Source organism: Pagrus major, chromosome 23 (assembly GCF_040436345.1).
Source record: "Pagrus major chromosome 23, Pma_NU_1.0".
In the NCBI taxonomy this organism is placed as follows: Eukaryota; Metazoa; Chordata; class Actinopteri; order Spariformes; family Sparidae; genus Pagrus; species Pagrus major.
Genome location: NC_133237.1, coordinates 24,144,770 through 24,169,054, shown reverse-complemented (window position 1 = coordinate 24,169,054; position 24,285 = coordinate 24,144,770). Strand labels below are relative to the sequence as shown.

At 41.4% G+C, this 24,285-nt stretch overlaps 3 protein-coding genes across 3 annotated transcripts in view; 1 reads left to right on the top strand and 2 right to left on the bottom strand.

Annotated features, from left to right (window-relative positions):
- Window positions 1-316: 316 nt before the first annotated feature.
- On the top strand, window positions 317-4,919 carry LOC141020094 (E3 ubiquitin-protein ligase TRIM35-like). The gene is made up of 6 exons (XM_073495150.1): window positions 317-1,454; window positions 1,552-1,647; window positions 2,338-2,568; window positions 2,652-2,674; window positions 2,772-2,890; window positions 3,196-4,919. Exons 1-6 carry the CDS (start codon window positions 912-914, stop codon window positions 3,753-3,755), a joined length of 1,572 nt encoding a protein of 523 aa, XP_073351251.1. The 5' UTR covers window positions 317-911; the 3' UTR covers window positions 3,756-4,919.
- LOC141020095 (C-signal-like) lies at window positions 3,867-6,337 on the bottom strand. Its single transcript, XM_073495151.1, has 6 exons — window positions 6,058-6,337; window positions 5,839-5,890; window positions 5,506-5,693; window positions 5,254-5,415; window positions 5,023-5,133; window positions 3,867-4,039 (listed from the first exon to the last, which is right to left on the bottom strand). The coding sequence occupies exons 1-6, from the start codon at window positions 6,301-6,303 to the stop codon at window positions 3,926-3,928; spliced, it is 873 nt and encodes a 290-aa protein (XP_073351252.1). The 5' UTR covers window positions 6,304-6,337; the 3' UTR covers window positions 3,867-3,925.
- Window positions 6,338-8,754: 2,417 nt separating this feature from the next.
- Window positions 8,755-24,285, bottom strand: part of kcnt2b (potassium sodium-activated channel subfamily T member 2b) — a 41,582-nt gene continuing 26,051 nt past the window's right edge. Inside the window, exons 15-30 of the mRNA XM_073495149.1 lie at window positions 21,040-21,148; window positions 20,828-20,884; window positions 19,057-19,209; window positions 18,718-18,971; window positions 17,953-18,277; window positions 17,766-17,871; window positions 16,905-17,077; window positions 16,305-16,376; window positions 16,007-16,141; window positions 15,236-15,347; window positions 14,295-14,396; window positions 14,095-14,178; window positions 13,887-14,015; window positions 11,906-12,251; window positions 8,997-9,081; window positions 8,755-8,900 (exon numbers count right to left, since the gene is read on the bottom strand). Coding sequence (XP_073351250.1) covers window positions 8,783-8,900; window positions 8,997-9,081; window positions 11,906-12,251; window positions 13,887-14,015; window positions 14,095-14,178; window positions 14,295-14,396; window positions 15,236-15,347; window positions 16,007-16,141; window positions 16,305-16,376; window positions 16,905-17,077; window positions 17,766-17,871; window positions 17,953-18,277; window positions 18,718-18,971; window positions 19,057-19,209; window positions 20,828-20,884; window positions 21,040-21,148 — 2,360 coding nt within the window. The 3' untranslated portion in view covers window positions 8,755-8,782. The remainder of the gene's footprint in view (window positions 8,901-8,996; window positions 9,082-11,905; window positions 12,252-13,886; window positions 14,016-14,094; window positions 14,179-14,294; window positions 14,397-15,235; window positions 15,348-16,006; window positions 16,142-16,304; window positions 16,377-16,904; window positions 17,078-17,765; window positions 17,872-17,952; window positions 18,278-18,717; window positions 18,972-19,056; window positions 19,210-20,827; window positions 20,885-21,039; window positions 21,149-24,285) is intronic.

Sequence of the window (24,285 nt, the reverse complement as noted above, 5' to 3'; positions counted from 1 at the left end):
TAGATATTTTCTAGACTAAACTTTTAGTCATTTATCTTGAAACAATTTTGCTAATCGATAATGAAAACAATCGTTAGTTGCAGCTCCACTGAACAAAACGCAGTTCCTGACAGTTGTTAGCTGGAAACACATTCAGACGTCACACCGGTTTGTTTTGTGTTTATTTAGATCAGATGATCCGACACCACAGAGACGATGCTGTGATGTGTTCAAGTGTTTTCCAACATTCACAGACACCATCCTTGAGTGTGTGTGTGTGTGTGTGTGTGTGTGTGTGTGTGTGTGTGTTTGTTCTCACTCCTGTGTCCTCCTGAAATATGCATGACATTTAACCAGACAGCGAAATCACTTTGAGTGTCAGCAGGTCATTACAGGTGATGTAATAAGAGACACGCTGGTTAACCTGATCGTGCTCGTGAGGCTCACTGGGGTCACCTACAGGCCTCGTGTTAAATCCAGGAATGATTTGTCCCCGGCACCTTCTGCAGTATGTTTATATAATTAAATGTGATGCAGCTGTTCTGACCCGTTGCCCTCTAACATCACCGGTGTCCTTCTACAATACCTCCTCCATCTGCTGTGCCTTTCACTCAAAAATAGACCAAAAGCTGCACTTTGAGCTCTATTCTGGCTCTTTTCTCTGAAGAATGAAAACGTGGCTTTTGAGTCAGCTGGAGTCGGCCTTGTTTCACAAACCCTGTTGTGGCGGGCAGATGAGGGGTGGTGGCGGGTCCTTTATTTACTAGAAGCGAAGGAAACCTGTCTTTCAAGTCCCTGTTGATCTATAACCCTGGCTGCTCATAAACTGTGTCCAGATTACTCAGGACTCGCGCAGCATTCAGAGAGGAGCTCTTCTTCCTAACGGAGCACTTTCCACAGCGATAAAAGAAGCCCCCCTGCCAACAGGAACCATGGCGCTGCGCCCACGTGCTTCCTCCCAGCCCGGAAAACTTTCTTTCCTCCAGAGTCCCAAGGTCGCTTCAGCCCTTCGACCTCGGGCTGTTTCCTCGCGTTCGGGCTCCATGCTGGAAGAGGAGCTGTCTTGTCCCGTCTGCTGCGAGATCTTCAGGGACCCCGTGGTGCTCAAGTGCAGCCACAGCTTCTGCCGAGCCTGTCTGCAGCAGTTCTGGAACAAGAAGAAGGCGAGACGCGAGTGTCCCATCTGCAGGAGGAAGTGCTCCCTGACGGAGCCCACGGTCAGCCTGGCGCTGAAGAACGTGGCCGACACCTTCCTGAGGGAACAGGAGCGCACAGCTGGAGCAGGAACAGGAGCAGGAGCCGGGGGGACCGGGGAGCAAGCGGTGATACTGGAGGAGAAGTGCATCACACACGGGGAAGTTCTCAAACTCTTCTGTCTGGATGACTCTGAAGTCCTTTGTTGTGTGTGTCACACATCCAAGAAGCACCAGGGACATCGAGTGTGCCCCCTGGAAGAGGGAGCTCAGGACCTGAAGGTGATGTGTTCTCGTTGAGCTGCGGTTTATTATTGTTTTAATCTTTTGAACTAACACATTTGATCGCATGTTGTCTGACACTTTCTCCACCCTTCAGGCGGAGATGAAGAAAGAGCTCATTCCTCTGAAGAAAAACCTGCGCTGCCTCTATGAAGCCAAGCAGGAGTGTGATGACACAACGGTGCACATGAAGGTATCAACAAACACACAGAGATCCACGAAACACTAGAGGACCAGCGTGACTGTGGCTGAAACTGAGCCGGGCACTGTTGGTGTGTAAACATGTCAGCCGAGGTGTAAGAAAAGCCACCTAGTTCATTTTCAGGGTGGAAGATCTCAGGTTGTCTTCTTGTTGGGGTGTACGACCGTGGATTTGTGGTGATATTTGAGGAGCTAATATTTTCTTAAGTAATTTTGGCCAATGTGCACATATTTTTCCAGGAAACTGCAGAGTCAAAGGGTATTATTGCAATTTTATTTTTTAGTAAATGGACAGGGAATACATTAAATGTGCAAAATATTTGGGACACTTACATTTCGAGATGTACACAGGCATGCAGTGGAATGTACATTTACTCAAGTACTTTACTAGAGTACAAATCTGAGGTACTTTTACTTTACTTGAGTCTTTTTGTGGCATTTCCTACTTCTAATCCACAACATAAATACTGTACTTTATAATCCACGCACTGATTGTTTTGGTTACTTCTTACTTTCCAAATCATGATGTTTACATACAACACGTATGAAAATATGTTTAGTGATGTCGATAAACAGAGGCAGACATAGTTAAGATAAATAAGACAACAACAGACTGAAGTTCAGTATCAGTCACATTATTGTACATTCAGTGTTTTTCCATCCCGACCCGTATGTGTGCCAGAACCAGACTCAGGCCACAGAGAAGCAGATCAGAGAGGAGTTCGAGCAGCTGCGGGAGTTTCTGCAAAAGGAGGAGACGGCTCGACTGGCCGCCCTGAAGCAGGAGGACGAGGAGAAGAAAGAGCTGGTGAAGAGGAAGTCGGACAGCATCACCAGCGCCATCCTCACCTTCTCTCACGCCGTCATTGCCATTGAGAATGAGATTGCTTCCAGTGATGCTCTCTTCCTCAAGGTACGGGAATCTTTCATGCATTTTTCTCTCTGGATTCACTCGACCACGCACACAGTTTCTAACACTCTCTCTTTTGATTTCAGAATTATGCCAACATAAAGAAAAGGTAACAGTTTTCTTATCTTCTATATCTGTTTAAACCAGACTCGGCTCGCTAGTCGTTCAGTATTAGTAGATTCTCGTGTTTGATTTTCTTCTCACAGAGCTCAGATCCCACCGAAGGATCCAGGAAAAGTGTCAGGTGCTCTCATAGATGTGGCCAAACATGTCAGCTCCCTCAAGTACCATGTGTGGGAGAAGATGGTGGCGCTGGTTCAGTACAGTAAGCACTCACTTGAATCGTTTTTTATTTAATCTTTTAATTTGTTTAACCTTTATTATAATTCAGAAATACAAGGGTGTTAACAGCTCATTTACAGTATAGATGAATATAAAACAATCATAAAATCATAGCATACTCAACAAGTGATTGTGATAACCTCAAAAATACTTTTTATAAGACTACATCTTTTCTTTAATCAGACCTGCACCAGTGAGACCAATGAAAATCTTTGGTCACGTCTGACAGATTTTTGGGGGCACCCTGGAGCCCTGCATTACTAAATCACTGTGTTTTCTCTCTTTCAGCTCCCATCACCCTGGACCCCAACACTGCCTACTCCTGGTTGTCCCTCTCCACAGACCTGAGCAGCGTCACCAACACTGGGTCCCTCAAGCAGCTCCCGGCCAATCCTGAACGTTTCGGCCACTTCGTGTTCGTGCTGGGCTCAGAGGGCTTCACTTCGGGTCGCCATGCCTGGGAGGTGGAGGTGGGTGACAAGATGGACTGGATGCTCGGGGTAGTCAAGCAGTCCATCGACAGGAAAGGGCGCATCTCGGGCTGTCCCGAGGGCGGCTTCTGGATGATCTCGCACTACGAGGGCGAGTACTCGGCCATGACGAGGCCCAGCACCCCGCTGCATCTGGTGGGAGAGCTCACCCGAGTCAGGGTGCAGTTGGACTTCGACTCCGGAGAGGTGACCTTCTCCAACCCTATCAGCATGACGCCCATCTACACCTTCACCGACTTCTTCACTGAGAAGATGTTCCCCTTCTTCTGCCCCGGAGCCAACATTAATGGCAATAACCCCAAACCACTTAAGATCTGCCCCGCCAAGGTGGCTGTGTGGAACAGTGCCACATGGTGATTTTAAAAACTCCTTGCACAGAACATAATTATTTAATTAATATGATTTAATAATCTAAGCAGATGATGTCGGTGCATGTTTGTGTGTAAAAAGAGCACGACAGAAGCAAAGTAGTCAGAACAGTATTGGTTTATTTCACTTGGGTTCATTTAGTGATTGACAGCAGTTTGTTACCAGGGGACGGTTTTGCCGTTGTAATCCAGGAAAGCTGCGTTATGCTTCTCAGTCAGGGACTCTAACACGCAAAGCATCCCCTTCACGCTCTCCGGGGCATCAATCTCCCCCTGGTGGTCGGAAAAACACACAGTTAACAAGATGGCTCACACAGGAAGTCAATTCTCCTCACACAAAAAGACTAAAAGACGTCTAATGTTTGTTCTCACAAACCAGTTGACGACTTAACCAACATAACTGGTTTAAATCTGCTTTTGTCTCCCGTCATATGTGACACAGAACTGTTTTTTAATGTCAACGTAAGGGGAGAAAAACACTATTTTTCATGGTCAACTGGTCCATTTTTTGATTTTAGGATATTTTGCTTCCATGTTTTCTTTCACCCTGGTGGAAAGAAAATGTCTAAAATATACAACTAGGTGTTTATTTTAGTTCATATCTTTGTTCTGGAGATTTATTCAAATCTGCCCATATTTAACTAGATTGAACTCATTTTCATGTTTTAACATAAAATATGAGAACATTTGATTAAAAAAACAATTATTGTCTTATGTTAGTTATTGTTAAGAAGCTTAGCTGTGATATATATGAGTTAACATTTTTACCCTATTTACATTTTTTCCCCTAAATCATTGCAGAGAATTATAAGAGAGGTTAGTTTTGTTGGGTGTGACTCGGACACATGAAAGCAAACTTAAATTATTACGTTTTATGAATGTGATTCTGATGTGTAATGATGACTTGCAAAAAATGAGCAACATTTCATAATGTGATTTGTATCCGCTGCCTGTTTAACCTGATAATCCTGCTTTCTGTAACGTCTTCGGTACCGTTAGGATTACTGGGATTTGGATTAATTCACAGCACTGAGCTAAACTGAAGTCCTGCAATGAATGAATGAAGCCTACTTTGTAAAAAGAGCTGTAGAAACCACTGGTGTGTGAAGTGTGAAATCAAACAACATGAGGGAATTATCATGCCTCTCAATTAATAAAGCAATCTTATCATTCAGAGCTAAATGGCTCCTCTACAGTAGTTTTATCGTAGCCTTTTATGACCGGACTGGTGAGGTCGGTGACAGCTGCTGACTCACCTCCTCTCCACCCATGTCAGTGCGCACCCAGCCAGGGTGCAGCAGAGAAAACAGGATCTCATCCTTCTTCAGCTCCTCTGCGGCACACACTGTCAGCATGTTCAGTCCTGCCTGAGAAGGAGGTAAAGAAGGTGACAGGGCAATTGAGGTGATGGATGAAGAGTTTCACTCAATTAATGTGAGGTCAAGCCTTTGAGTAGCAGGTTACAGTGTTGGCAGGTTGTTTCTCACCTTGCTGATGCGGTAGGGCATGGCAGGGAAGAAGGAATATGTGTCTTTGACAGCTTGCATTGAACCCAGAAGTGAGGTGATGCCGACGACGGCTGCTTTCCTGCTGGACATCCCGGGTATTTTACTGGCCTTCACTGCTGCACGAAGGTGAGGCAGGAACTCCTAATGATGACAGGAAGCAAGAGAGTCAACATGAAGAAGCACACACAAAAATGCAGTATTTAAGTGTTTCACACTTTTCCTCTTACTTACTTGAATCATGTACATAGGGCCCATGAGATTGGTGTTCCAAGTCATCTGCATGTCCTCTGTAGTGGTCTCCTGCAGGATGCTTTTGGACATGTACCCTGCATTGTTAATCAGCAGGTTGAGACCAGCCGTCCCCACGTGAGAGCCCACCAGCTGGGAGCACTGTTTAATGCTACCAAGGTCAGCGGCGTCTGACGGAGAGAAAGACAGTGAGAGAATCAGTCAATAGCAGACATTCAGAGAAATATCACAAGACAGCGCTGTTCATAGAGTCAAAGCCAGAGCATGTTTGAACACGGAGCAGGACAGAGTTTAATAGAAAGAAAGAGTGTATACCTAGACGTAAGATGTGGAGGTTAGGATGCTTCTTTGCCAGCGCTTTCAAAGCCTGTAAATGCACAGAGAAGACACGTTTTTAATTCAGAGGAAGCTCACCTCTCAATCACTGCAACTCTGTGGTTTGCAAGATCATTTTCTGATTTTTGCTGTCAACAATCCAGGCAGCAGAGTTTGTTGAAGAGCTCAATGAAGGAATAAAAGGACGTAAAGACTCACCTCAGCCTTGGGTCCATCTGGGTCTCTGCAACAGGCAAACAGCGTTTTCACTGGACATTTGCCCGCCAGGATTTGCTTAACCATCTCCAGGCCCAAGCCTCTGTTGGCTCCTGTGATAAGCACAGTGACTGGTTGCGCTGCCATTTCCTCTGCCTCTGTTTGCACGGTTCTCTGTCTGAGCCCTTTATATAAAGCTCCTGTTGAATGTTTGGTCTTTAGCCTCACCACACCCACGTTCTCACCCATGTCCTAGTTTGTGTATAGAGCCGCTTCCTCTTTACCTCAAAATTTGAGCCAGTCACTGTGACAAGTCAGGCATGTGCAGTTTATTGATAAAGTGATAATGTTCAAACATGCCAGATAAAAAGAAGGAGTGTTGGTCAGGCTTGTGAAAGCACTGGGATCAACCTTGTCCTAGTAACGAATATAAAGAAAAGTGACCTGACCTGAGCTGAAATACAATGTGTCCACACAAACTCACACATTACAGATTTTTGATAATTCAAGTCATATGGATGCACAAGCTAAGTGATGTAGCACATACGGCAACACTGTGTGGTCTCTGTTGAGCTCGGAAAACATTGCAGCTGATGAATTAGAGCCATTAGTGACTCACTCACTGTGTTGATGTTTCGAAGCATAAATAGCTCAGGAATGCGAGCTTGGAAAACAACACAAAGACAAACTGCGTCCGACAATTGAGCGATTTGTTTAGGAATAAAAAATAATGTGACGACATTGACTAAAATTCTGAACCTATTGAGTGAAATCATCTGAAGAGATTCTGGTTGTAGTTGCAGAAAGTGACACCGAACCAGCAATAAAGCAATGACAAGCTATAATGACTGACTTTAATATATACATATTTTCATCTGTTCTATCGGCACTAAAGCTACAGGAGTGGTGTTGCTGGCTGGGATGCCGGAGAGCGTTCCCACCACATGGCTGCACCATTTCTGTGTGAAACGGCACATTCTGAATTTCTGACAAAAGATTTTACAGAGGCTTGCAAATCCTTGGTAAACAAACTGCATACATGTTCATCCTAACAAGTAATTTACATCAATAGAACAGATTAAAATCTCACGTTTCTTCAAACAACTGAAAATCTTAATGAAATACGGTCGACTCGCCTGGAAAAAAACAAGAACAATCTCACTCTACTGGCACACTTTTCACTTGTTTTCAGAGAAATGAGATTTCTTCTGTCTGAAAACCGATTTGTATTATAGATTTAAATTCTTAACTGGCAAACTAATGACTTGAAAAGGTGGATATTCATTGCAGTGAGCAATAAATACAGCAAATATTTACTTGTAAATCGGCTTTTAAACTGAGAGCTGAATCTCAAAGATGTTACATTATAAGCTTAACAAAGGGCGTGTTTATTGCAGGGCTGTTGTACTTTATGGTTTTATATTACGGTATATGTTCCTGTTATTTTGTCCATGCCTCTGCATCTCTAACATGCACGTCAGCAAAAGCAAGCTGGTGGCAGGACGACTCACACTGACTGATAGCAGCAGAGAGCGGGACTTTAAGAAAAAAAAAAAACAGGCAAACAATAAAGTCAAGAACAGTTTGTTCAAAGAGAAATCAGATGACTGAAGAAAATAACACACTTCAGACAGCAGTGTGACTGAAGGCCCTGCACTGACGAGGCCGGCTGTTTACTGATTATTGGGACTGGTGCTCTTTGGATTGCTCCGCTGCTGGTGAGCGTAAAATGAATGTGTGCGTTGGACTGTATGAGCAACAGGTAAAAAGTGTCCAAATGGCTTTATGAGAAAAAAAAAATAGGAAACCTCACATAGTGTGTGGATGAGAACATATGAGGATGTGAGAGGAGGGGAGATCATCTTCGCCTGAGGTGTAGGCAGTTGTTAGGTCCGGGATTCAAATTCAGGGCAATTTGGCACTTTAACTAAGGTGTGATTACCAACTGTATATAAGTCAATATATATAGTCATGACACTTCCCCAGTTGATTGCTTACATTACTAAAATCATTTCGTATCACAAGGTTTCTGATGTTCTATGTTCCTCTTTGGATTGCTCCGCTGCTGGTGAGCGTAAAATGAATGTGTGCGTTGGACTGTATAAGCAACAGGTAAAAAGTGTCCAAATGGCTTTATGAGAAAAAAATAAAATAAAAAGGAAACCTCACATGGTGTGTGCACTGCAGTGTCACTTTCAAATACATCGAACAACATTAAGTGTGACAAAAAAACACACCAACGACACAAAGAAGGAGACAAAAAACATCCCTCGACTTTCATTTTGGCAGCAGGTTTCCTTTGGCTGTCCAGATAAAATTGGCAGTGTCTTGCTCTTGATCCATAAGCACACACACACATACACACACATTCATCCACACACTTGCACATACACACAACCACACACACTGCACATACACGATGCAGCACATAACATGCACATACACAGATATAAATACATACAGTTTTTCATTAAATGCACTTCTGTGTCCACAGCTCTCCACTTTGAAAATAGGAAGGTGCATAAATAAAACTTTCCCGTAGTTATAGAAAAGGTCCATGCATGTCCGGCACCTCTGAGTTCACAGATACTGAATGTGGAGGAAATACGAGGGCCACGTGCCATCTGGCTGCATCCCTTTCCATTTCTGTCTCTCTCTCTTACGACTGTGTTGTTGTTTCTTCTCTCTCTGGCAGTGTTTTAACAGTTTATTTATCTTTTTCTTACTCTCACAGATGGGTGCTGTCCTGCATATCGAACCTGTGACTCTCTGACAGCCCAGCGCCGCACTTCCTGTTGCTGCCCTGATTGGGTACCAGCGAGAGGGGGTCTGGTCTGATCAGGTATCTGCAGGTGGTGCATGGACAAACGGGATTCTGTAATACTTGTAGTTTTCATGCTGTGTTGATTTTAACGTGCTATCAGTTATATTTATGCACTCACACAACATCGTGCAGCTCCAGTCTGGTGTCTGGAGAAGGGTTGATGAGGATATAGGACAGTCTGTTCCCTTGGTCTGTCATCCCATCTGACACAGGAAGAAAAGAGGCAGGAAATAAAACAGGCAGAGGATATACAGCAGGCTGTGCAACATCCGGGCACACAGAACAGAGGCTACGTTACTCTGAGTCATAAGAGATAAAAACAGACACAAGCAGTGGACATAGACAGTTACAGACTGCAAACAACGTGGGTGGAAGAAGTACTCAGACCCTTTACTTTATGTAAAACACTACAAGTGAAAGGGTTGTTTAAATATGCAATTGAGGCATTTTATATATACAATATATTGTATATAAGTCGAGACCAATTGGAGGACTGCAGAGAACACAGTGGGCCTCCTCTCTATGCTGCATGTAGAGATCGGATTCATCACACAGAGTCTGAAATTCTTCTGAGAATTAACAACTCTCAAACTTCAACAAGGAGAATTTCCCTTACATTTTTACAAAGGGGTTTATGGATATATCTATTTTTATTACTCCGTTGATCAGAAAATACAGCCAACAGCCATAAAAAAAAAAAAAATCAATTTTTTGTGTTTTTTCTTGGAATAAAATGTTTTATGCATCAGGCTATGAATGATGTATGAACAAACCCCTTTGTAAAAAACATCAGCATATAGATAGAAATAAAATTGGACAGTGATATAACCATGAAACTTCCCCAGTTGATTGCTCACATTACTAAACTCATTTTGTGTCACAAGGTTTTTGATATTTATAGAAGCCCTGAGGGGCAAGGGGCATTTTTCTGGTGTTCCTTTTTCTAAGTGTGAAGTGAAAATTTTTTTTTTTCATGTGTCGAGCCGAGTGAAACAATTTTTTTCACCCATGAAAAAAAAAAAAAATCTTTTCACTCGGCTCGACACATGACAAAAAAAATCACCATCACACACACATAAAAATCTAGATATTAGAAAATGGAGCACCAGAAAAAAATTCTCACTTGCTCCTCAGAGCTTCCGTATCTTTCAGACTAGTGGAAAGAAAAAGTCAAAATACAGATTTAAGTTTTTTCATTTTCATATTTGCAAATGAAATTTTTACATTTTCACTGATGAAAAAACATTTTTTTTCATGTGTCGAGCTGAGTGAAAAAAATGTTTTCACTCATGAAAAAAGAAATTTAATTCGGCTCGACACATGAAAAAAAATGTTTTCATCAGTGAAAATTTTTTTTTCACCAGAAAAAAAAAAAAATTCCATTGCCCCAGAAACATTTTTTAACACACAGAAAAAAAAAATTCTTTTGAATTTTTTTTTTTTACTCGGCTCGACACATGAAAAAAAAAAATTTCACCATTACACACATAAAAAAAAATATTAGGTATTAGAAAATGGAGCACCAGAAAAAAATTCTCACTTGCTCCTCAAAGCTTCCATATATTTCAGACTAGTGGAAAGAAAAAGTCAAAATACAGATTTAAGTTTTTTCATTTTCATATTTGCAAATGAAAAAACTTTTTTTTCCACTCGTGAAATTTTTTTTTCATGTGTTGAGCTGAGTGAAAAAAATGTTTTCACTCATGAAAAGAAAAAATTTCACTCGGCTCGACACATGAAAAAAACTTTTTTCATCAGTGCAAATGTTTTTTTCACCAGAAAAAAAAAAAAATTCTCCCTTGCCCCAGAAACATTTTTTAACACACAGAAAAAAAAATTATTTTGAAATTTTTTTTTTACTCGGCTTGACACATGAAAAAAAAAATTCACTTTCACACACACATAAAAAAGAAAATCAAGATATTAGAAAATGGAGCACCAGAAAGAAATATTCTCACTTGCTCCTCAGAGCTTCCGTATATTTCAGACTAGTGGAAAGAAAAAGTCAAAATACAGATTTAAGTTTTTTCATTTTCATATTTGCAAATGAAAAAACTTTTTTTTCACTTGTGAAATTTTTTTTTTCATGTGTTGAGCTGAGTGAAAAAAATGTTTTCACCCATGAAAAGATAAAAATTTAATTTGGCTCGACACATGAAAAAAACTTTTTTCATCAAAGTAAATTTTTTTTCACCAGAAAAAAAAAAATCTCCTTTGCCCCAGAAACATTTTTTAACACACAGAAAAAAAATTCTTTTGAAATTTTTTTTTACTCGGCTTGACACATGAAAAAAAAATTCACCGTTACACACATAAAAAAAATTGGATATTAGAAAATGGAGCACCAGAAAAAAATTTTCTCACTTGCTCCTCAGAGCTTCCGTATCTTTCAGACCAGTGGAAAGAAGGAGTCGAAATACAGATTTAAGTTTTTTCATTTTCATATTTGCAAATGAAAAAACTTTTTTTTTCACTTGTGAAAATAGTTTTTTTTTTCATGTGTCGAGCCGAGTGAAAAAAATGTTTTCACCCATGAAAAGAAAAAAATTCACCCGGCTCGACACATGAAAAAAAAATAGTTTTTTCATCAGTGGAGACATTTTCGCCAGAAAAAAAAAATTCTCCTTTGCCCCTCAGGGCTTCCGTAGATTTTCTGTTATAAAACATTTTATTAACATACACAATAAAAAAAATTCTCGGGAAAATTTTTTTTTCACTTGGCTCGACACATGAAAAAAGAAATCACCGTTACACACACATAAAAAAAAAAATCTAGATATTAGAAAATGGAGCACCAGAAAAAAAAAATTCTCGCTTGCTCCTCAGAGCTTCCATATCTTTCAGAGTAATGGAAAGAAAGAGTCAAAATACATACCTACATATATGTACCTATATATATGACATTATTAGATTTTCAGTACTGATGTATTAATGCACAAGTAGCATTTTATTGCTGTAAAGACACAAAAGTTAAAACATTGACCAAAATTAAGGAAAACTATAAGCAGAATACTTTTATAGACTTACTGAATCCAGTTGGAGAAAGGCCCAAGTGTTTCATCCTCGTTCGCACCAGAGCGTTGAGTTCTTGCCTCTCGGAGCGCCTGAACAGGGTCAGTCTCTGCTGGCTGATCCTCTCTGCCGCGCTGCCCGGACCCCCCTTGGCCGCACTGGAGCCCCGACCCCCCTTCCTGCTGAGTCGCCGTGCCCACTGCATGCTCTTCCTCCTGAGCAGCGGGTGGTCTGAGGAGTGGGAAGATGTAGAGACGGGCTCGGAGGAGGTGGAGTTACGATGAGCGCTGGTCCGGGACAGCAGTGGCTCTCTGGGTTCTCTGGTGTCCTCGTAGTCTTCCACTGTGATAGATACCTGGGACTGTGACACAAAACCACGTAATGAGGTGAATAAATGACATTTGACCAACTTTACTGGAGAGCCAAAACAAAAAAAACAACAACAAAAAAACATTCTTTGTTGCAACTTTCTTTATCAAATTCAATCTTGAATATTACATCTTCGTAAATCTGTTGATGACAATATTCATAATGAACAATATAACAATATGTTCTTGAATTGGTTTAGAATTCACATGTGCCCTTTTGAAAGAAGCTCATCAAGATTTAACTCATTTTAGCCCAAAATGTCACATATGCTCTCTGGTTCATCCATATAAAAACTTTTAATTTCCTCCTGCAGAGAATCATCCCGCTATCATACTGATTTTTATTAAATCAGCTTTTTATCAGTGTCTGATTTCTCAAAATGAAACTGAATTAATACATTCTTATCACATTATAAATGAATAATGTACAAGATACAGTCCGTTGCATATAATGAATAGTCCAACCTATGAAATATCTTTTGTAACCAACACAACCGACACGGCCGTCATTTTTCTTTAGAAATTGATGTGATTCAGTGCCAAATTGGAAGAATCATCAATTATCACTGCATCATGTGTAATATGAAATATTTCAGGCGATGAATACACAGATCAAAACTAATATATGACTGTTTTCATATCTGACTGTAGCTTCATAACTCTGCATACACTTGTTGGTAAAACATGGACTAATTGAATTATCTGGGGAGATGCCTTTGTTTCAATGAACAAAGGAAATGCTTCACTTTTTCGTATTTTATTGTTTTGTTTATTTTATTAATGACAAAAATAGTGACATTGTAGTAAGTGAAAACAAGAGAGTGAGAGCTGCTACAGTCCGTAAATATGTTGTTATGACATCCTATTTACTTTCTAATTTTGCCTGTTTTAAAGTGTTAAATTTAAAGTCATATTGTTGTATTTTACAACAAGTGTTGCCGTCATGCAGTTTTTTAATGAGTATGATCAGAGTATTTTGACAACATGCTGCTGATGAGATGCTGAGAAATGGGAGGTTTGGTTCACTACAAGTTTTTGAACATGAAATGTTATTGATGTAACCTTATGAGCATGAATAGCATCAAGTCGTTAACGGACTGGGCTTGGATGCAAATTTGGACCACCTGCTGCGACGTTGGAATTAAATAAATGCTTGTTCATGTTTTGCTGCCTCATGTGTGGGTAAACTGGTTTCTGCACAATAAAGTTGAATTCGATTCAGAGGAATACACATCAAAATGAGACAATCTGCCGACTAACCAGCCTGTCTGGTGTAATGAACATTGTGGCCTCTAGGGGCCGCTAGAAGTGCTTTGGGACAGAAGCTTCTTAATTTAAAGCAATATTATGTAGAAATTGCCATTTTGTGTGATTTTGCGCCCCCCACAGTTTTTGCAACATCACTGTCGTAAATACAAATCCCAGGTCTGTAACAATTTGTCAGGCGTAATGTGGGTGCTAACTAAAAACAAAACTCATTATGTCATAACAATGTTATATCTTGAAGTCTTGTACCATGAAGTAAACATGTATGTAACGCTGTGATATACATTACATACTGTGACAAAAAGTGAGTTAAGTTTGCAGTGAGTTAAGTGTCTTGCAGTCCAGTGACTGTAGCAGCTGACCTCAGAGACTGGAAGCTTGTGTGCCTCCGTCCGGTAGATGCCGATGGGAATGTCTCCATTGGAGGAGCAGAGTTTCTGGTAGAGTCTACCGTAGGTGCGGATCCACAGGTCATCCTCTGTGATTTTCATCTGGAAAACCAACAACACAATAATCGGCCTCAGAGCCACGCCGCAGTCCGAACAAACCGAATTATGTTCAGCTACTTACAGCGCAGAGGAAACCTGAGCCAGGCATGGAGTCTAAACCCAGCAGCAGCCTGGTGATAGAGATCATGTAGTCCTTCACAAATGACTGGCGAGAGAACACAGCAAACAGGTCGATAGAAATAGATCAGATTTGGCATTTTTCCACACTGAAAAATTATACTTTTTAGTTGTGTTCAAGTCTGAGAGGAAAGTTTGAGATACCTGGTAGAGGAGCGTATCCAGCATGCTAACACTGAACACCTTCCCTGCAGCGAAGGGCAGGCGGAACATAAAAACCAGATTGGACCCCTTCTCCCTTTCCTTCTGCAGATCAAACACACACACACACACACGCACACGCACACGCACACACACACGCACACGCACACACACCTGATTACACAGGTCTTTGTAGAGATGAGATGGGTGATGTGTCTTTTTTCTTTTTAAAATCGTATTTATTAACACAGCCAAGCACTCAGTTGAGCATACACTGGGCTTAAGACAGTGTAACATCCAGGGCTGAAGAAGATAACGCACAAACTGACATTCATGCTCACGGCCAAATTCACAATTCCCTTTGCATCTGACTTGCCAGTTTCTGTGACATGGGATTAAACCAGATAATCTCAAGGAAGCACACACACAAACATGCAATGCCCAAACAAAGACAAGGCTGGAAATCCACCAAAGGGTCTTCCTGCTGTGAAGCGACACAGCCTGACATTTAAAAAAAAGACTGTTGTTTCATAATAATGTTAATCCCTTTACTGATTTGTTGATAAATGTTATTGATGCCTAGAGGGGAAAATTCATTAGCTGCTGCACAGAGGGAAACATTAACAACAACAGCAGCAATTAAAAAAAGAAAGCAGCAGTGGGCTGAGGAGAAGAAAAAACACACGCCTATAATCAGTTAGAAATGTTCAAAACTTTGCAGTCTTAGTGAGAAAAAAACTATTTTCAGCCTGAAGCTTTTTTATCAAAACAAAGCAACATGAGCAGTGATTGAGGGAGCGTATTTCCAAAACCGGTGAGAATACTAAATAAAGGATGCCAAACAGTCTGCTCTGTTTGTTCTCATTGTTTTTTCATTATGACCTCTGAAGTCTGAGTTAAGAGAGAAAGAAGAAAAGTGGGATGTGAAGGTATGAAGCTTTTACCTTTTCCAGTTTGGACAGGGCCAGAGAGTAATGGTCTTTGACTTTGAACTGCATAAAGCGCATGTTGGCTGGGTGGGTGAGCTCTGTGATGATGCTAAGAGCTGGGAACAGTCTGAGGGGAAGAAGCACACAGACAGCGAAAGAATAATGGGTAAAAATAAAAAACACTCATTTTACAGTTTTAGCATTCGTGAACACAGTTTTTCACAGCATATGCAGACAATTAACACATTTCTAAAATGCTAACAAACTTACCCAATACCAAAAACTTTCTTGTTCTTCTTCTTTACCAAAAGCTTTTGCAACGCTTACATACAGCATGCCAGTAATAAAAAACCTATCATTATTATTATGTTTATTATAGTAGAGTAGATTAGAACAGGATTGTTCATTTTTGTGTTTTTTCCCTTGTATGCCTTTTATTACTGGAACCGAGATTCTTATTGCTGATAAAACTTTTACTGCAGCAGCTCTGTCGCTATTTTTCATACTGGAACTTCCATAAAATACAGATGGCTCATTTCTTTTTTATTATGTTACAAAAAAAAAGCACATATTCGACACTCAATCAGGAAAACAGAGTGGGTAAACTCGGCATCTAACAGAACAAAATGTGGTTTTGGGCAGAAAATTAACTACTTGGCTGATTGTGTGATGTAGCTGTGTTGCTATGTTGAGTATCTGAAGTACAGGTACATGCTTATTATCAATTGTTAAAAAAATATGTAAGATAGTGTGTGAGATTGCAGAGCAAGTTTGAGCAAAGCAGACCTGAAGAGGGTCTGGACGTTGACGATGGTCTTTGCGTCAGCCATGTAGTCTTCCTCTGCAATCATGGAGCTCTCCTTGTCGACCACCACCATGGTGTTTGCGAAAGTCACTCCGCATCGCAGCAAACTGTCCAGACTGTGAGGAAGATTGAGATTGAGTGTGTGTGTTCGTACCATTTAAGAGGTGCAAAAGCACATAAATGGAAAAAAAAGATGAAGTAAAGAGTAAAAGATAAAAAAAAACAAAAAAACAAGAGAGATAAAGATAAATAATGAAATCAGTCTTTGGGCTGTCTTACTTGTCGATGGAGCCCACTGTGTAGAACACCATGGGGAACCAACAGATTGCCTCCAGGAAGTCTGCTTCAGGTCTGAACCAATCACAACACAAATAGACTTGAGATTCCCACCAGTGGAGATTTATATGTACCATGATGAAGAGCTAACGTCCCCACAGAGACAGAGCCCCCTCACTCACCCTGAGAAATACAACACAGCCATACACACAGTGTCTTCAGAGAAAGCTGAAAATAACAGCACTACACAGGAGTGACTCAGCATTTTATTGCCTTTTTATTGGATTCCACTCTCATTTGGCTGACTGTGTTTGTGTACCAGCCTCAAAACACGACACAGGATTGTGGAGCGCCTTGTCCTGAAAGCATTCAGCGTTTCACAAATCATCTTTACAGTGACTTTAAATAGCTCGGTTTTTCTCCTCTGTTGGCTATTTAAGGAGAAACCCATTTCACCCTCCCCTGTAACCTTGATTTGTAGCCTAGCTGTTGTGCTCACAGCAACAATTTTGGGCAACACTAACAGATAACCTATTTCTGTTTCAGGCTATATTCACAACATGGCACGGGCCTCACATGGCCTTAGATGCACCGTATCCTTACATGCTCTCCAGCAGCAGCACAATGGGGTTGAGCTCCTTCCTGGGTCGGTAGTAGGCCCGTAGAGGCACAATGAAGTTGTACAGACCGTTCCCCGCGCTCTCCGCCGACACGATGATCAATTTGTTTTTGAAGCCGTAGGATCGGGCATCCTCAAAAAGGGTGTGGTGACAAGCCTAGGAGAGGAGCAGAGTCATTATGAATATTTTACGTCACAATAATAAGACTTGCAATTCACGACATTATCCCGATAATCATCAAAATATGCTTTAAACCCTTTATTGGCACTAAAACATACTGGAATAACTTCACATTTTGTGAAAAAGCAAAAAAGATTTGCATCAGAGATAAGACACACTTAGGTAACCAATATACTGTGGGACTATGTGTTACGAGCTAGACAGGTTTTTCAAGTCAGGGATGTTCATGATTATCCCATTTCACAATCATTCTGATAATGGAAATTCACCACAGTCAACTTATCCTGTCTGTTCATCATGACTCAACACATCTTATATCCTCCCAACCCTAATTGTAATACACTATATATCTCAATCTCTTTAAATCATAAAGCATAAATGCTGGGAATGAGTGACAAAATCAATATCATGTTATTTTATATTTTTTGCACACACAATGAGATTTTTGATTTAAAAATCACCAGTTATGTAGATATAATGACTATGTGGGTAAAGACAAGTATGAGAACACAGGTACAAAAACCAGGAAAAGACAACAATTCTGCCACATCAGGATTTAACAATGTTCAAAATCTAAGATGATATAGTATAGTGTTAAATCATGATAATAATAAAATATCAATATATTGCCCGGACTGAATAGCAATCTATTTAAATCACATACCTTGTCCATGCGCAGGCAGCAGAAAGGCATCTTTTCTTGAAGAAGGTGGCACAGCGTAGGTGAGCTGCCGATGTATGGAGAGTTCAGCGGGTATCCCTTCACCCACCTGTAGCACAAACCAACAGTTACCTCTGAACAACACGTCAACACGCACAACAAAAACACAAACAGCATCTTCATTGCTTACTCGCAGTGTCGTCCCCACCAGTGGGCGCTCTCATCTTTGTCACTGTCCTCCTTGCCCTCTTCCCCGACCTCATCCTCTGACTGGTCTCCCAGCAGGTCAAAGGTGGGGTTGTTCACACCGTCCACCAGCTCCAGGACGGGGGCGATGCTGTGCCGCCGCTCCTCAGCTGAGTCTCCCATGGCAGGCAGAGCCAAAGTGTTAGCACCACCCATCTCCGTCCTAGAGCTGCTCCTGCTTCCCCTTCCACTGCCCAGCCCGGTGCTCCCGGGGTCCTGGCCTTCTGGACTGCTGTCGCTGGAGTCCTGCAGGTCGATGGCTACTGTGCCTGAAACACACACAGACAGCCACAGTGACTATCAAAGCAGAGATGATGCTAAAAGTTCAAACCCTATACGTGATGTGTTTGCACAGATCCCTGATAATATATGCTGTAGTGAGGGTATGAGCTGGACAGTTTCATTGTTGTCCACCAGGTGGTGTGTTTGTAAAACCACAATATCTGACATTTCAGTTCATTTGGCAGTTGCTCTTATCAAGTGTGACTTATAATCAGATACATGGTAATTCACTGGGAAAGCTATGAATATTTTTAATCACCCAGATAGGTTTCAAATGTGAGAACTGAATAATTTTGAAAGCTGTGACTGTGCCGCTGTCTGAGACAGTTTAACGACAGCTTTGCATGTTTGACCAACATAGAAACTGCAAACAGAAGGTCAGTGGGTAAATGTTACACAGTCTTTGTGCCGTGCCCATTTGACCGACCCATGCTGGCGATGATACTGTGGACTGGCAGGCGAGTGAGTCCATGGTAGATGGTTTGGTGCACTCCCCTGGCATTTCCTCCCGCGCCGCCCCACGATGGCTCCCTCTGACCTCTGACAAATGCTGAGTTCTCCTCTTTGGAGATGTTGATGTAAAAGCACGTGTCAGACGCCCCCATGATGTGGCAGGGACCAGGGTTCAGCAGGATGTTGGTGGTGTCCAGCCTGCGTACTCCGATCAGACATACTCCATACCTGCAGGCGATGAGACAAGGTCAGCTCTGAAGCGTGCAGGTTGGCGTGTGTTCCCATTTCTTGGCTTTTTAACATTATGACTTACTTTTTGTGAGCATGAAAGGAGGCAAAGGTGAAACTCTTGCCCTGGTATTCCCCGAAGAATTTACTTTCATCCAGGCGGATGTGATGCACCTCATTGGCAGAGCAGCGGCGGTAGGTTCGGTGCCATTGGTCTGCTGAACATGCGCCGCCCTCCCTGAAACAGAAAAAGAGGATTGATTGGCCACGTGGGGAAAGATTGACCTTTAAAACATGCAACACAAAGCATCAACCTCAGCACCAGGGCCACAGGAGATCAGGAGATTTTACATTCAAGGTTGCAGATGTAACATCTTACATCTGCCATAGTAGCTGATCAATACTTCAATCAACACAGGGTGTTTTTGAACAATAGGTACCAGATGTTCGCATTTACAGTAAAGTGGACAACATTCTTCTCAGGGGAATATGGCTTTAGCCGTGAAGGCTAAAGAGGTGATAACAGGAAGCAAGGGTGTGTGGGGGCAGCGTGAATGTGGGTGGCCTGCGACAAAGAAGCCATTATATAAACAAGTGTTATAGCGACTTTGCAGTTTACAAGTGCACGGCAGGGAAGAAGGAGGAGGACAAATTCTAGTCATGTAGCATTGTCGCAGCCAATAAACCAAATGACATCAAGTCCAGATATAGAAGCATACTTATGAAACACATGAATGTTGAACTAGACACAAGTTATGGTGTTATATTTCTCTAACACATAATACATGTAGAGCTTGTCATGTCTTCTGTACTCTCTACTTGAAACAATCGTTAGTGACTTGGATTTGGTTCTTGTCTAATTGGATTCGACCTGTTATTTTTAGGATGATGATGATGGTGATAGCAGGTTTGTCTTTTGTGTGGACACCCTGTTGTTTATCTTAAGGATGAGAGGATGTTTAAGATGACAGACACATAAATGCCAAGGTGTTACCCAAAAGAAAGTTGGAAAAAAGTAGTCGACTGTCAAATACAACACATCAACAAAAACAAAAAAATCATATCAAAGTAGCATCATTCTTATCATGATGATCAAAAGGAGTAACTAAGCAACTGGGATCTTGTACATCAAACAACTGGTGCTGGTCACTCCGGCAGTAAAGCAACAAAATTCAGCTCCTTGGAGAACAAGCGGATTGTTGAGTCTCACCCCCGAGTCGTCAAATACTGAAGCTCTGGGCTGGCGTCCGATCCGAGCTGCCATCTCAAAGCATCTGTATTTGACGACTTGGGGATGAGACTCAATAATCAACTATCTTTCTCCAGGAAGTGACATTTTTTGCTTTTCTTTGTTGTTTATGAGAGCAAAAGACAAAGACAAAAGACAAAAAAAAAAATGTTTAGATGTCACTTAGGCAAATTAGGCAAAAGTACTTTAACGAATAATCACTTCATTGTGAAAATAATCAGCAGATTGAATGACAATGATCTAAGCTGCACGTTAAAACTGTGAATGAACCACCACACAAAAATAGGACTCATTCATATTTAATCTTTTGCCTTCACAGCTTCACAAATCTGACATGCTGTCTGCAGCTTGCTGCTGTCACATCTCCTGATTTCTGGGTATTTGAATTCTGACTCGTCAAGCCCATAAAACAAGCTGCCATTTTTAACATCATCAAGTTAAATTAATCCTCTAAGCACAATTTCGAAAATAAGCTTTTTGTTAAAAGGCTTTTTCTTCATTTACAAATCTCACGGACTCACACATTATGTAAACGATGGAAGCTGACAGAATACTTGAGTGAACATTCAACATTCCTGTGTGTGAATACAGATCGGATGCATCCTACCTGTTAAGGGCTTGAAAGGCTCCGACACGTTGCTTGAAAGGCTCTTGGGGCGCCGTTCTGCAAAAAGAAAAAGGAGTTGAGTGACAGTGAGAAGAAAAGAAGCAGCTCACCTCTATTCACCAAACCACTGTATATTTAACTGTCAAGTCTGTAAGACCGAACTATGAACAATCAAAAAGTGGGATCGGGAGAAAGAAAGCAAGTGAACTCACTGTCCTCTGGAGGAGTGAATCAATAGAGTGATGAGTGTCGAGGTGCCAGGGCACACACAGTTTAGAGCCAGCATGGCATACTTAAACTCTTCTTCACACACCACATGATCTGCAGACAGAGGAAACAAGAGGGAAAGAGTGACCCAGGCCATACATACCATGGCAAACAAACACTCACACTATGCTTCATAAAACATTCAAATCAAATATAAAATGTGCAGTTCAGACTCTCCTGTCCTTGTGCAGAGTGTGGGTGAAAAGGAAAAAGTTGATGGTTTCATCTCATTAATCCAGATTCAAGTAAAATAAAAGGGCCAGGGCTTGAAAGGAATTAAATCCTTTTACAGGTCCCATATTATAGACTGTGAGATTTCCATGTCTGTTTTGATTATAAAACAGTTCTAAGTGTTATTTACATGCTGTGGAAGTATCAAAACGCTCAGTCCACAGAGAAATAAACACAGCCCACATTCAGATACTGTGCCTTTAAAGAGCCGTCACGACTTCCATAAGGTTGTGATGTCACACCTTTAAAGTCACCGCCCTCAGTCGTGCCTCCCAGCACGCAGAACTGATGCAGAAACACGTCGGCGGTGCCTTCTCAGGCCCGAGAGAGCTGAACAGTCGGAGCAGACTAGGCTTGTTAGACAACTAAATAAAAGTACAAACCTGAAAATGAGGGTAATATGTGACCTTTAAATGGCCCGCTCAACTCAAGGACAGAAAAATTACACAAAAGATGTTACTTATTATCTCTGGTAATATGTAGCCAGACAGGTTTGCAGTTGTCTCTGCTGAGATTTAGAGATATACAGTACATTTCTGACTTTTATGCTGCTGGTAGACACAGAGTGAACTCAATCTCATTTATGGTGCTAAAAGGACTCATGTAAGAAAGACGAAAAAAAGAAGAAAAAAAATCCCATCAGTTGTTTTCAGATGTTTGCAAATTGCTCGTTGTGTTGAACCTATTATAACCTCAACATTTTGAATTAAAACTGATAAAAAACAAGAAGCAAATCTTTACATTGGAGAAGCCAGAACCAGGGAGCGTTTGGCATTTTTGCTTTGTACTGTATACAACTTAAACGGTAATTATAAAAATCGTTGTTGGTTAATTTTGACTTAATTACCTTCATTGGCTAAATGTTTCAGCACTAGCGCAGAAAACAGGACAGAAACATTAAAATTTCTTTAATGAAAACATGTTTTTCTGGAGAAAATACTCAAAATACTCAAAATACTCACAACTACCTTCTGCTGATTAATTATTCTCAATAAAAACTGTTGTTGTGTGCTCTGTGGCTCTTGCAAACACACACACTATCACACATTTCACTGTCAATGACTGCAGCTTACCATCCAAAGACACAAGCACACACACTATAAATTGTGTCCGTATTTTATGTTGGAAAATATCTTGTCACTTGATGTTTGTCTAACACAAATGAGTCAAACAGACAGCCATGTCAGATCCTCCATCATCCTCTTGGCCTTGATTGGACACACGTCCTCCCTTTACTCCCATGGGTTCAATTGTATGTCACCGCTGTGGCCCACCGCTCAGTTTTTGGGAATGATGGGAAGACCTAGCAACGAACCAGTGATTCAGTGACAGCCTTATTAAACCACCTTTCACACACACCATCAAACACTTAACGAAGCCCAGCCTCTGAGCCAACCAAACCAAACCAAACTGAACAAACACAGATGACAGTCCTCTCGTTTACCTGTTGCCACACAGCCTCCTCTTTGAAAGGAAAAACCAACAGAGCGATTAATGTTTGTAGTAAACCAATCAATGACTCGGGCCCAGGGAGCAACCATTTCCCCTGCTGTGCAGTTGTTGATTGCATTATCTTCAGTGATGAGCGGCAGGCATATTAGAGCTTTCTTGTTAACCAACAATGTTGAGCTAGGTCCGAAGAACACAACATGTGCTTTGTATTAGAAAATAATTGGTGACAAACGTCAGAGCCTGACATGAGGTATCAGACTCAATCAGCTGCCAGTCGGAGTAACAGGAGGCCAGCTGAGATGTAAATGCAGTTTTTAATAAATTAGTCATGTCTGCGTGTGTCTGAAGCTGCTCAGGTGAGAGACATGACAATTAAAAATGCTGATTGTGGGTCTTGTTGCGGTACCAATGTTCTTTTGGCTCAGAACAGTACATCATAATGCAGCTCACACAAACACACAGACTAGCCTCTTGCTGTTCAGCCTGAGAATTGTGTTTGAAGCTGAAGCTTTTACTGAGCAATAGGCATCTAAAGCCTGCAGAGGAAAAGGCAAAAAACACTGATGGTGTATCTGTGGAGCAACAGTATTCATTACTGTTACAGTCACACACAGACACATCCACTCTCTCTGTCTGTGTCTTACATTCCTAACTCCCAATCCACAGACACTGTAGTCACACACTAAATTGAGTCTTTTTTCCAATATCCAATTTCCAGTGTCCTTCTTAAACCCCTCCTCACCACTGTGATCCCTTCGATTCACATGCTCTTGTCTGCGTACCATTCATCACAGCTTTCCATCCAGCTCTGTATCCTTTAGGTGCCTGGACCCAGACTAGGAGAGAAACCAATTACCAACCTCGACAAACACACACACACAGAAGCTCTCTCTTCTCTTTCTGTCGCCCTCACTTAGGAGATCTGCTTTTTTTTGTACCCGTCGTTTTTTTTGTATCCATCGCAGATATGTGTGTATGCGTGTGTGCGAGCAGATGTGGTTATTTGCACCCTCTGCAAGATTGCAATTACAACCTGACCACAGGTCCACCGGTTGAGCTAATTAAATCAGTAGGCCATTCTTGTTTGAATGAGTCAGCCGGTATCAACACCGTGCAGCCACAATGAGCCGAGCTCATGGGGGCGACTGGCTATTGTCGTTCAAAACATAAACTAGGGAGAAAATCAATTGACACGCTGTTCCAAATCATGTTTTGTTACTCAAATGCTTCAGGGTTTCCTGCCCCGCTGCAGCATCATACCGACAGATCTTTCTTAATGAACGCTGGGCTGTTATTAAGCTATTCCTGCGGATCAAATTAAATCTTGTATCTATGCTCATTAATGCCTCCCACACTAGCACTTAGTGACTATTCTCCAAGTGGTGTCAAAACATGGTGTCTGCACTTTACAGTAATGCCCATGTAACTGCACACTGATTTGCTCTCTGAGTCTACCTATGGTGACTTCAGGATCAGAGGGACATTACAGTTGGCAGAGCTTATAGGTT

Excerpts from the sequence above, each read along its gene's own strand:
- LOC141020094 (XM_073495150.1), top strand. The coding sequence starts at position 912 with ATGGCGCTGCGCCCACGTGCTTCCTCCCAGCCCGGAAAACTTTCTTTC. Across the intron at positions 1,455-1,551 it reads AGGGAGCTCAGGACCTGAAG|GCGGAGATGAAGAAAGAGCT; the intron begins GTGATGTGTTCT and ends TCCACCCTTCAG. Across the intron at positions 2,569-2,651 it reads GTGATGCTCTCTTCCTCAAG|AATTATGCCAACATAAAGAA; the intron begins GTACGGGAATCT and ends TTTTGATTTCAG.
- LOC141020095 (XM_073495151.1), bottom strand. The coding sequence starts at position 6,303 with ATGGGTGAGAACGTGGGTGTGGTGAGGCTAAAGACCAAACATTCAACA. Across the intron at positions 5,134-5,253 it reads TGCCCTACCGCATCAGCAAG|GCAGGACTGAACATGCTGAC; the intron begins GTGAGAAACAAC and ends CCTCCTTCTCAG. Across the intron at positions 4,040-5,022 it reads CTGACATGGGTGGAGAGGAG|GGGGAGATTGATGCCCCGGA; the intron begins GTGAGTCAGCAG and ends TCCGACCACCAG.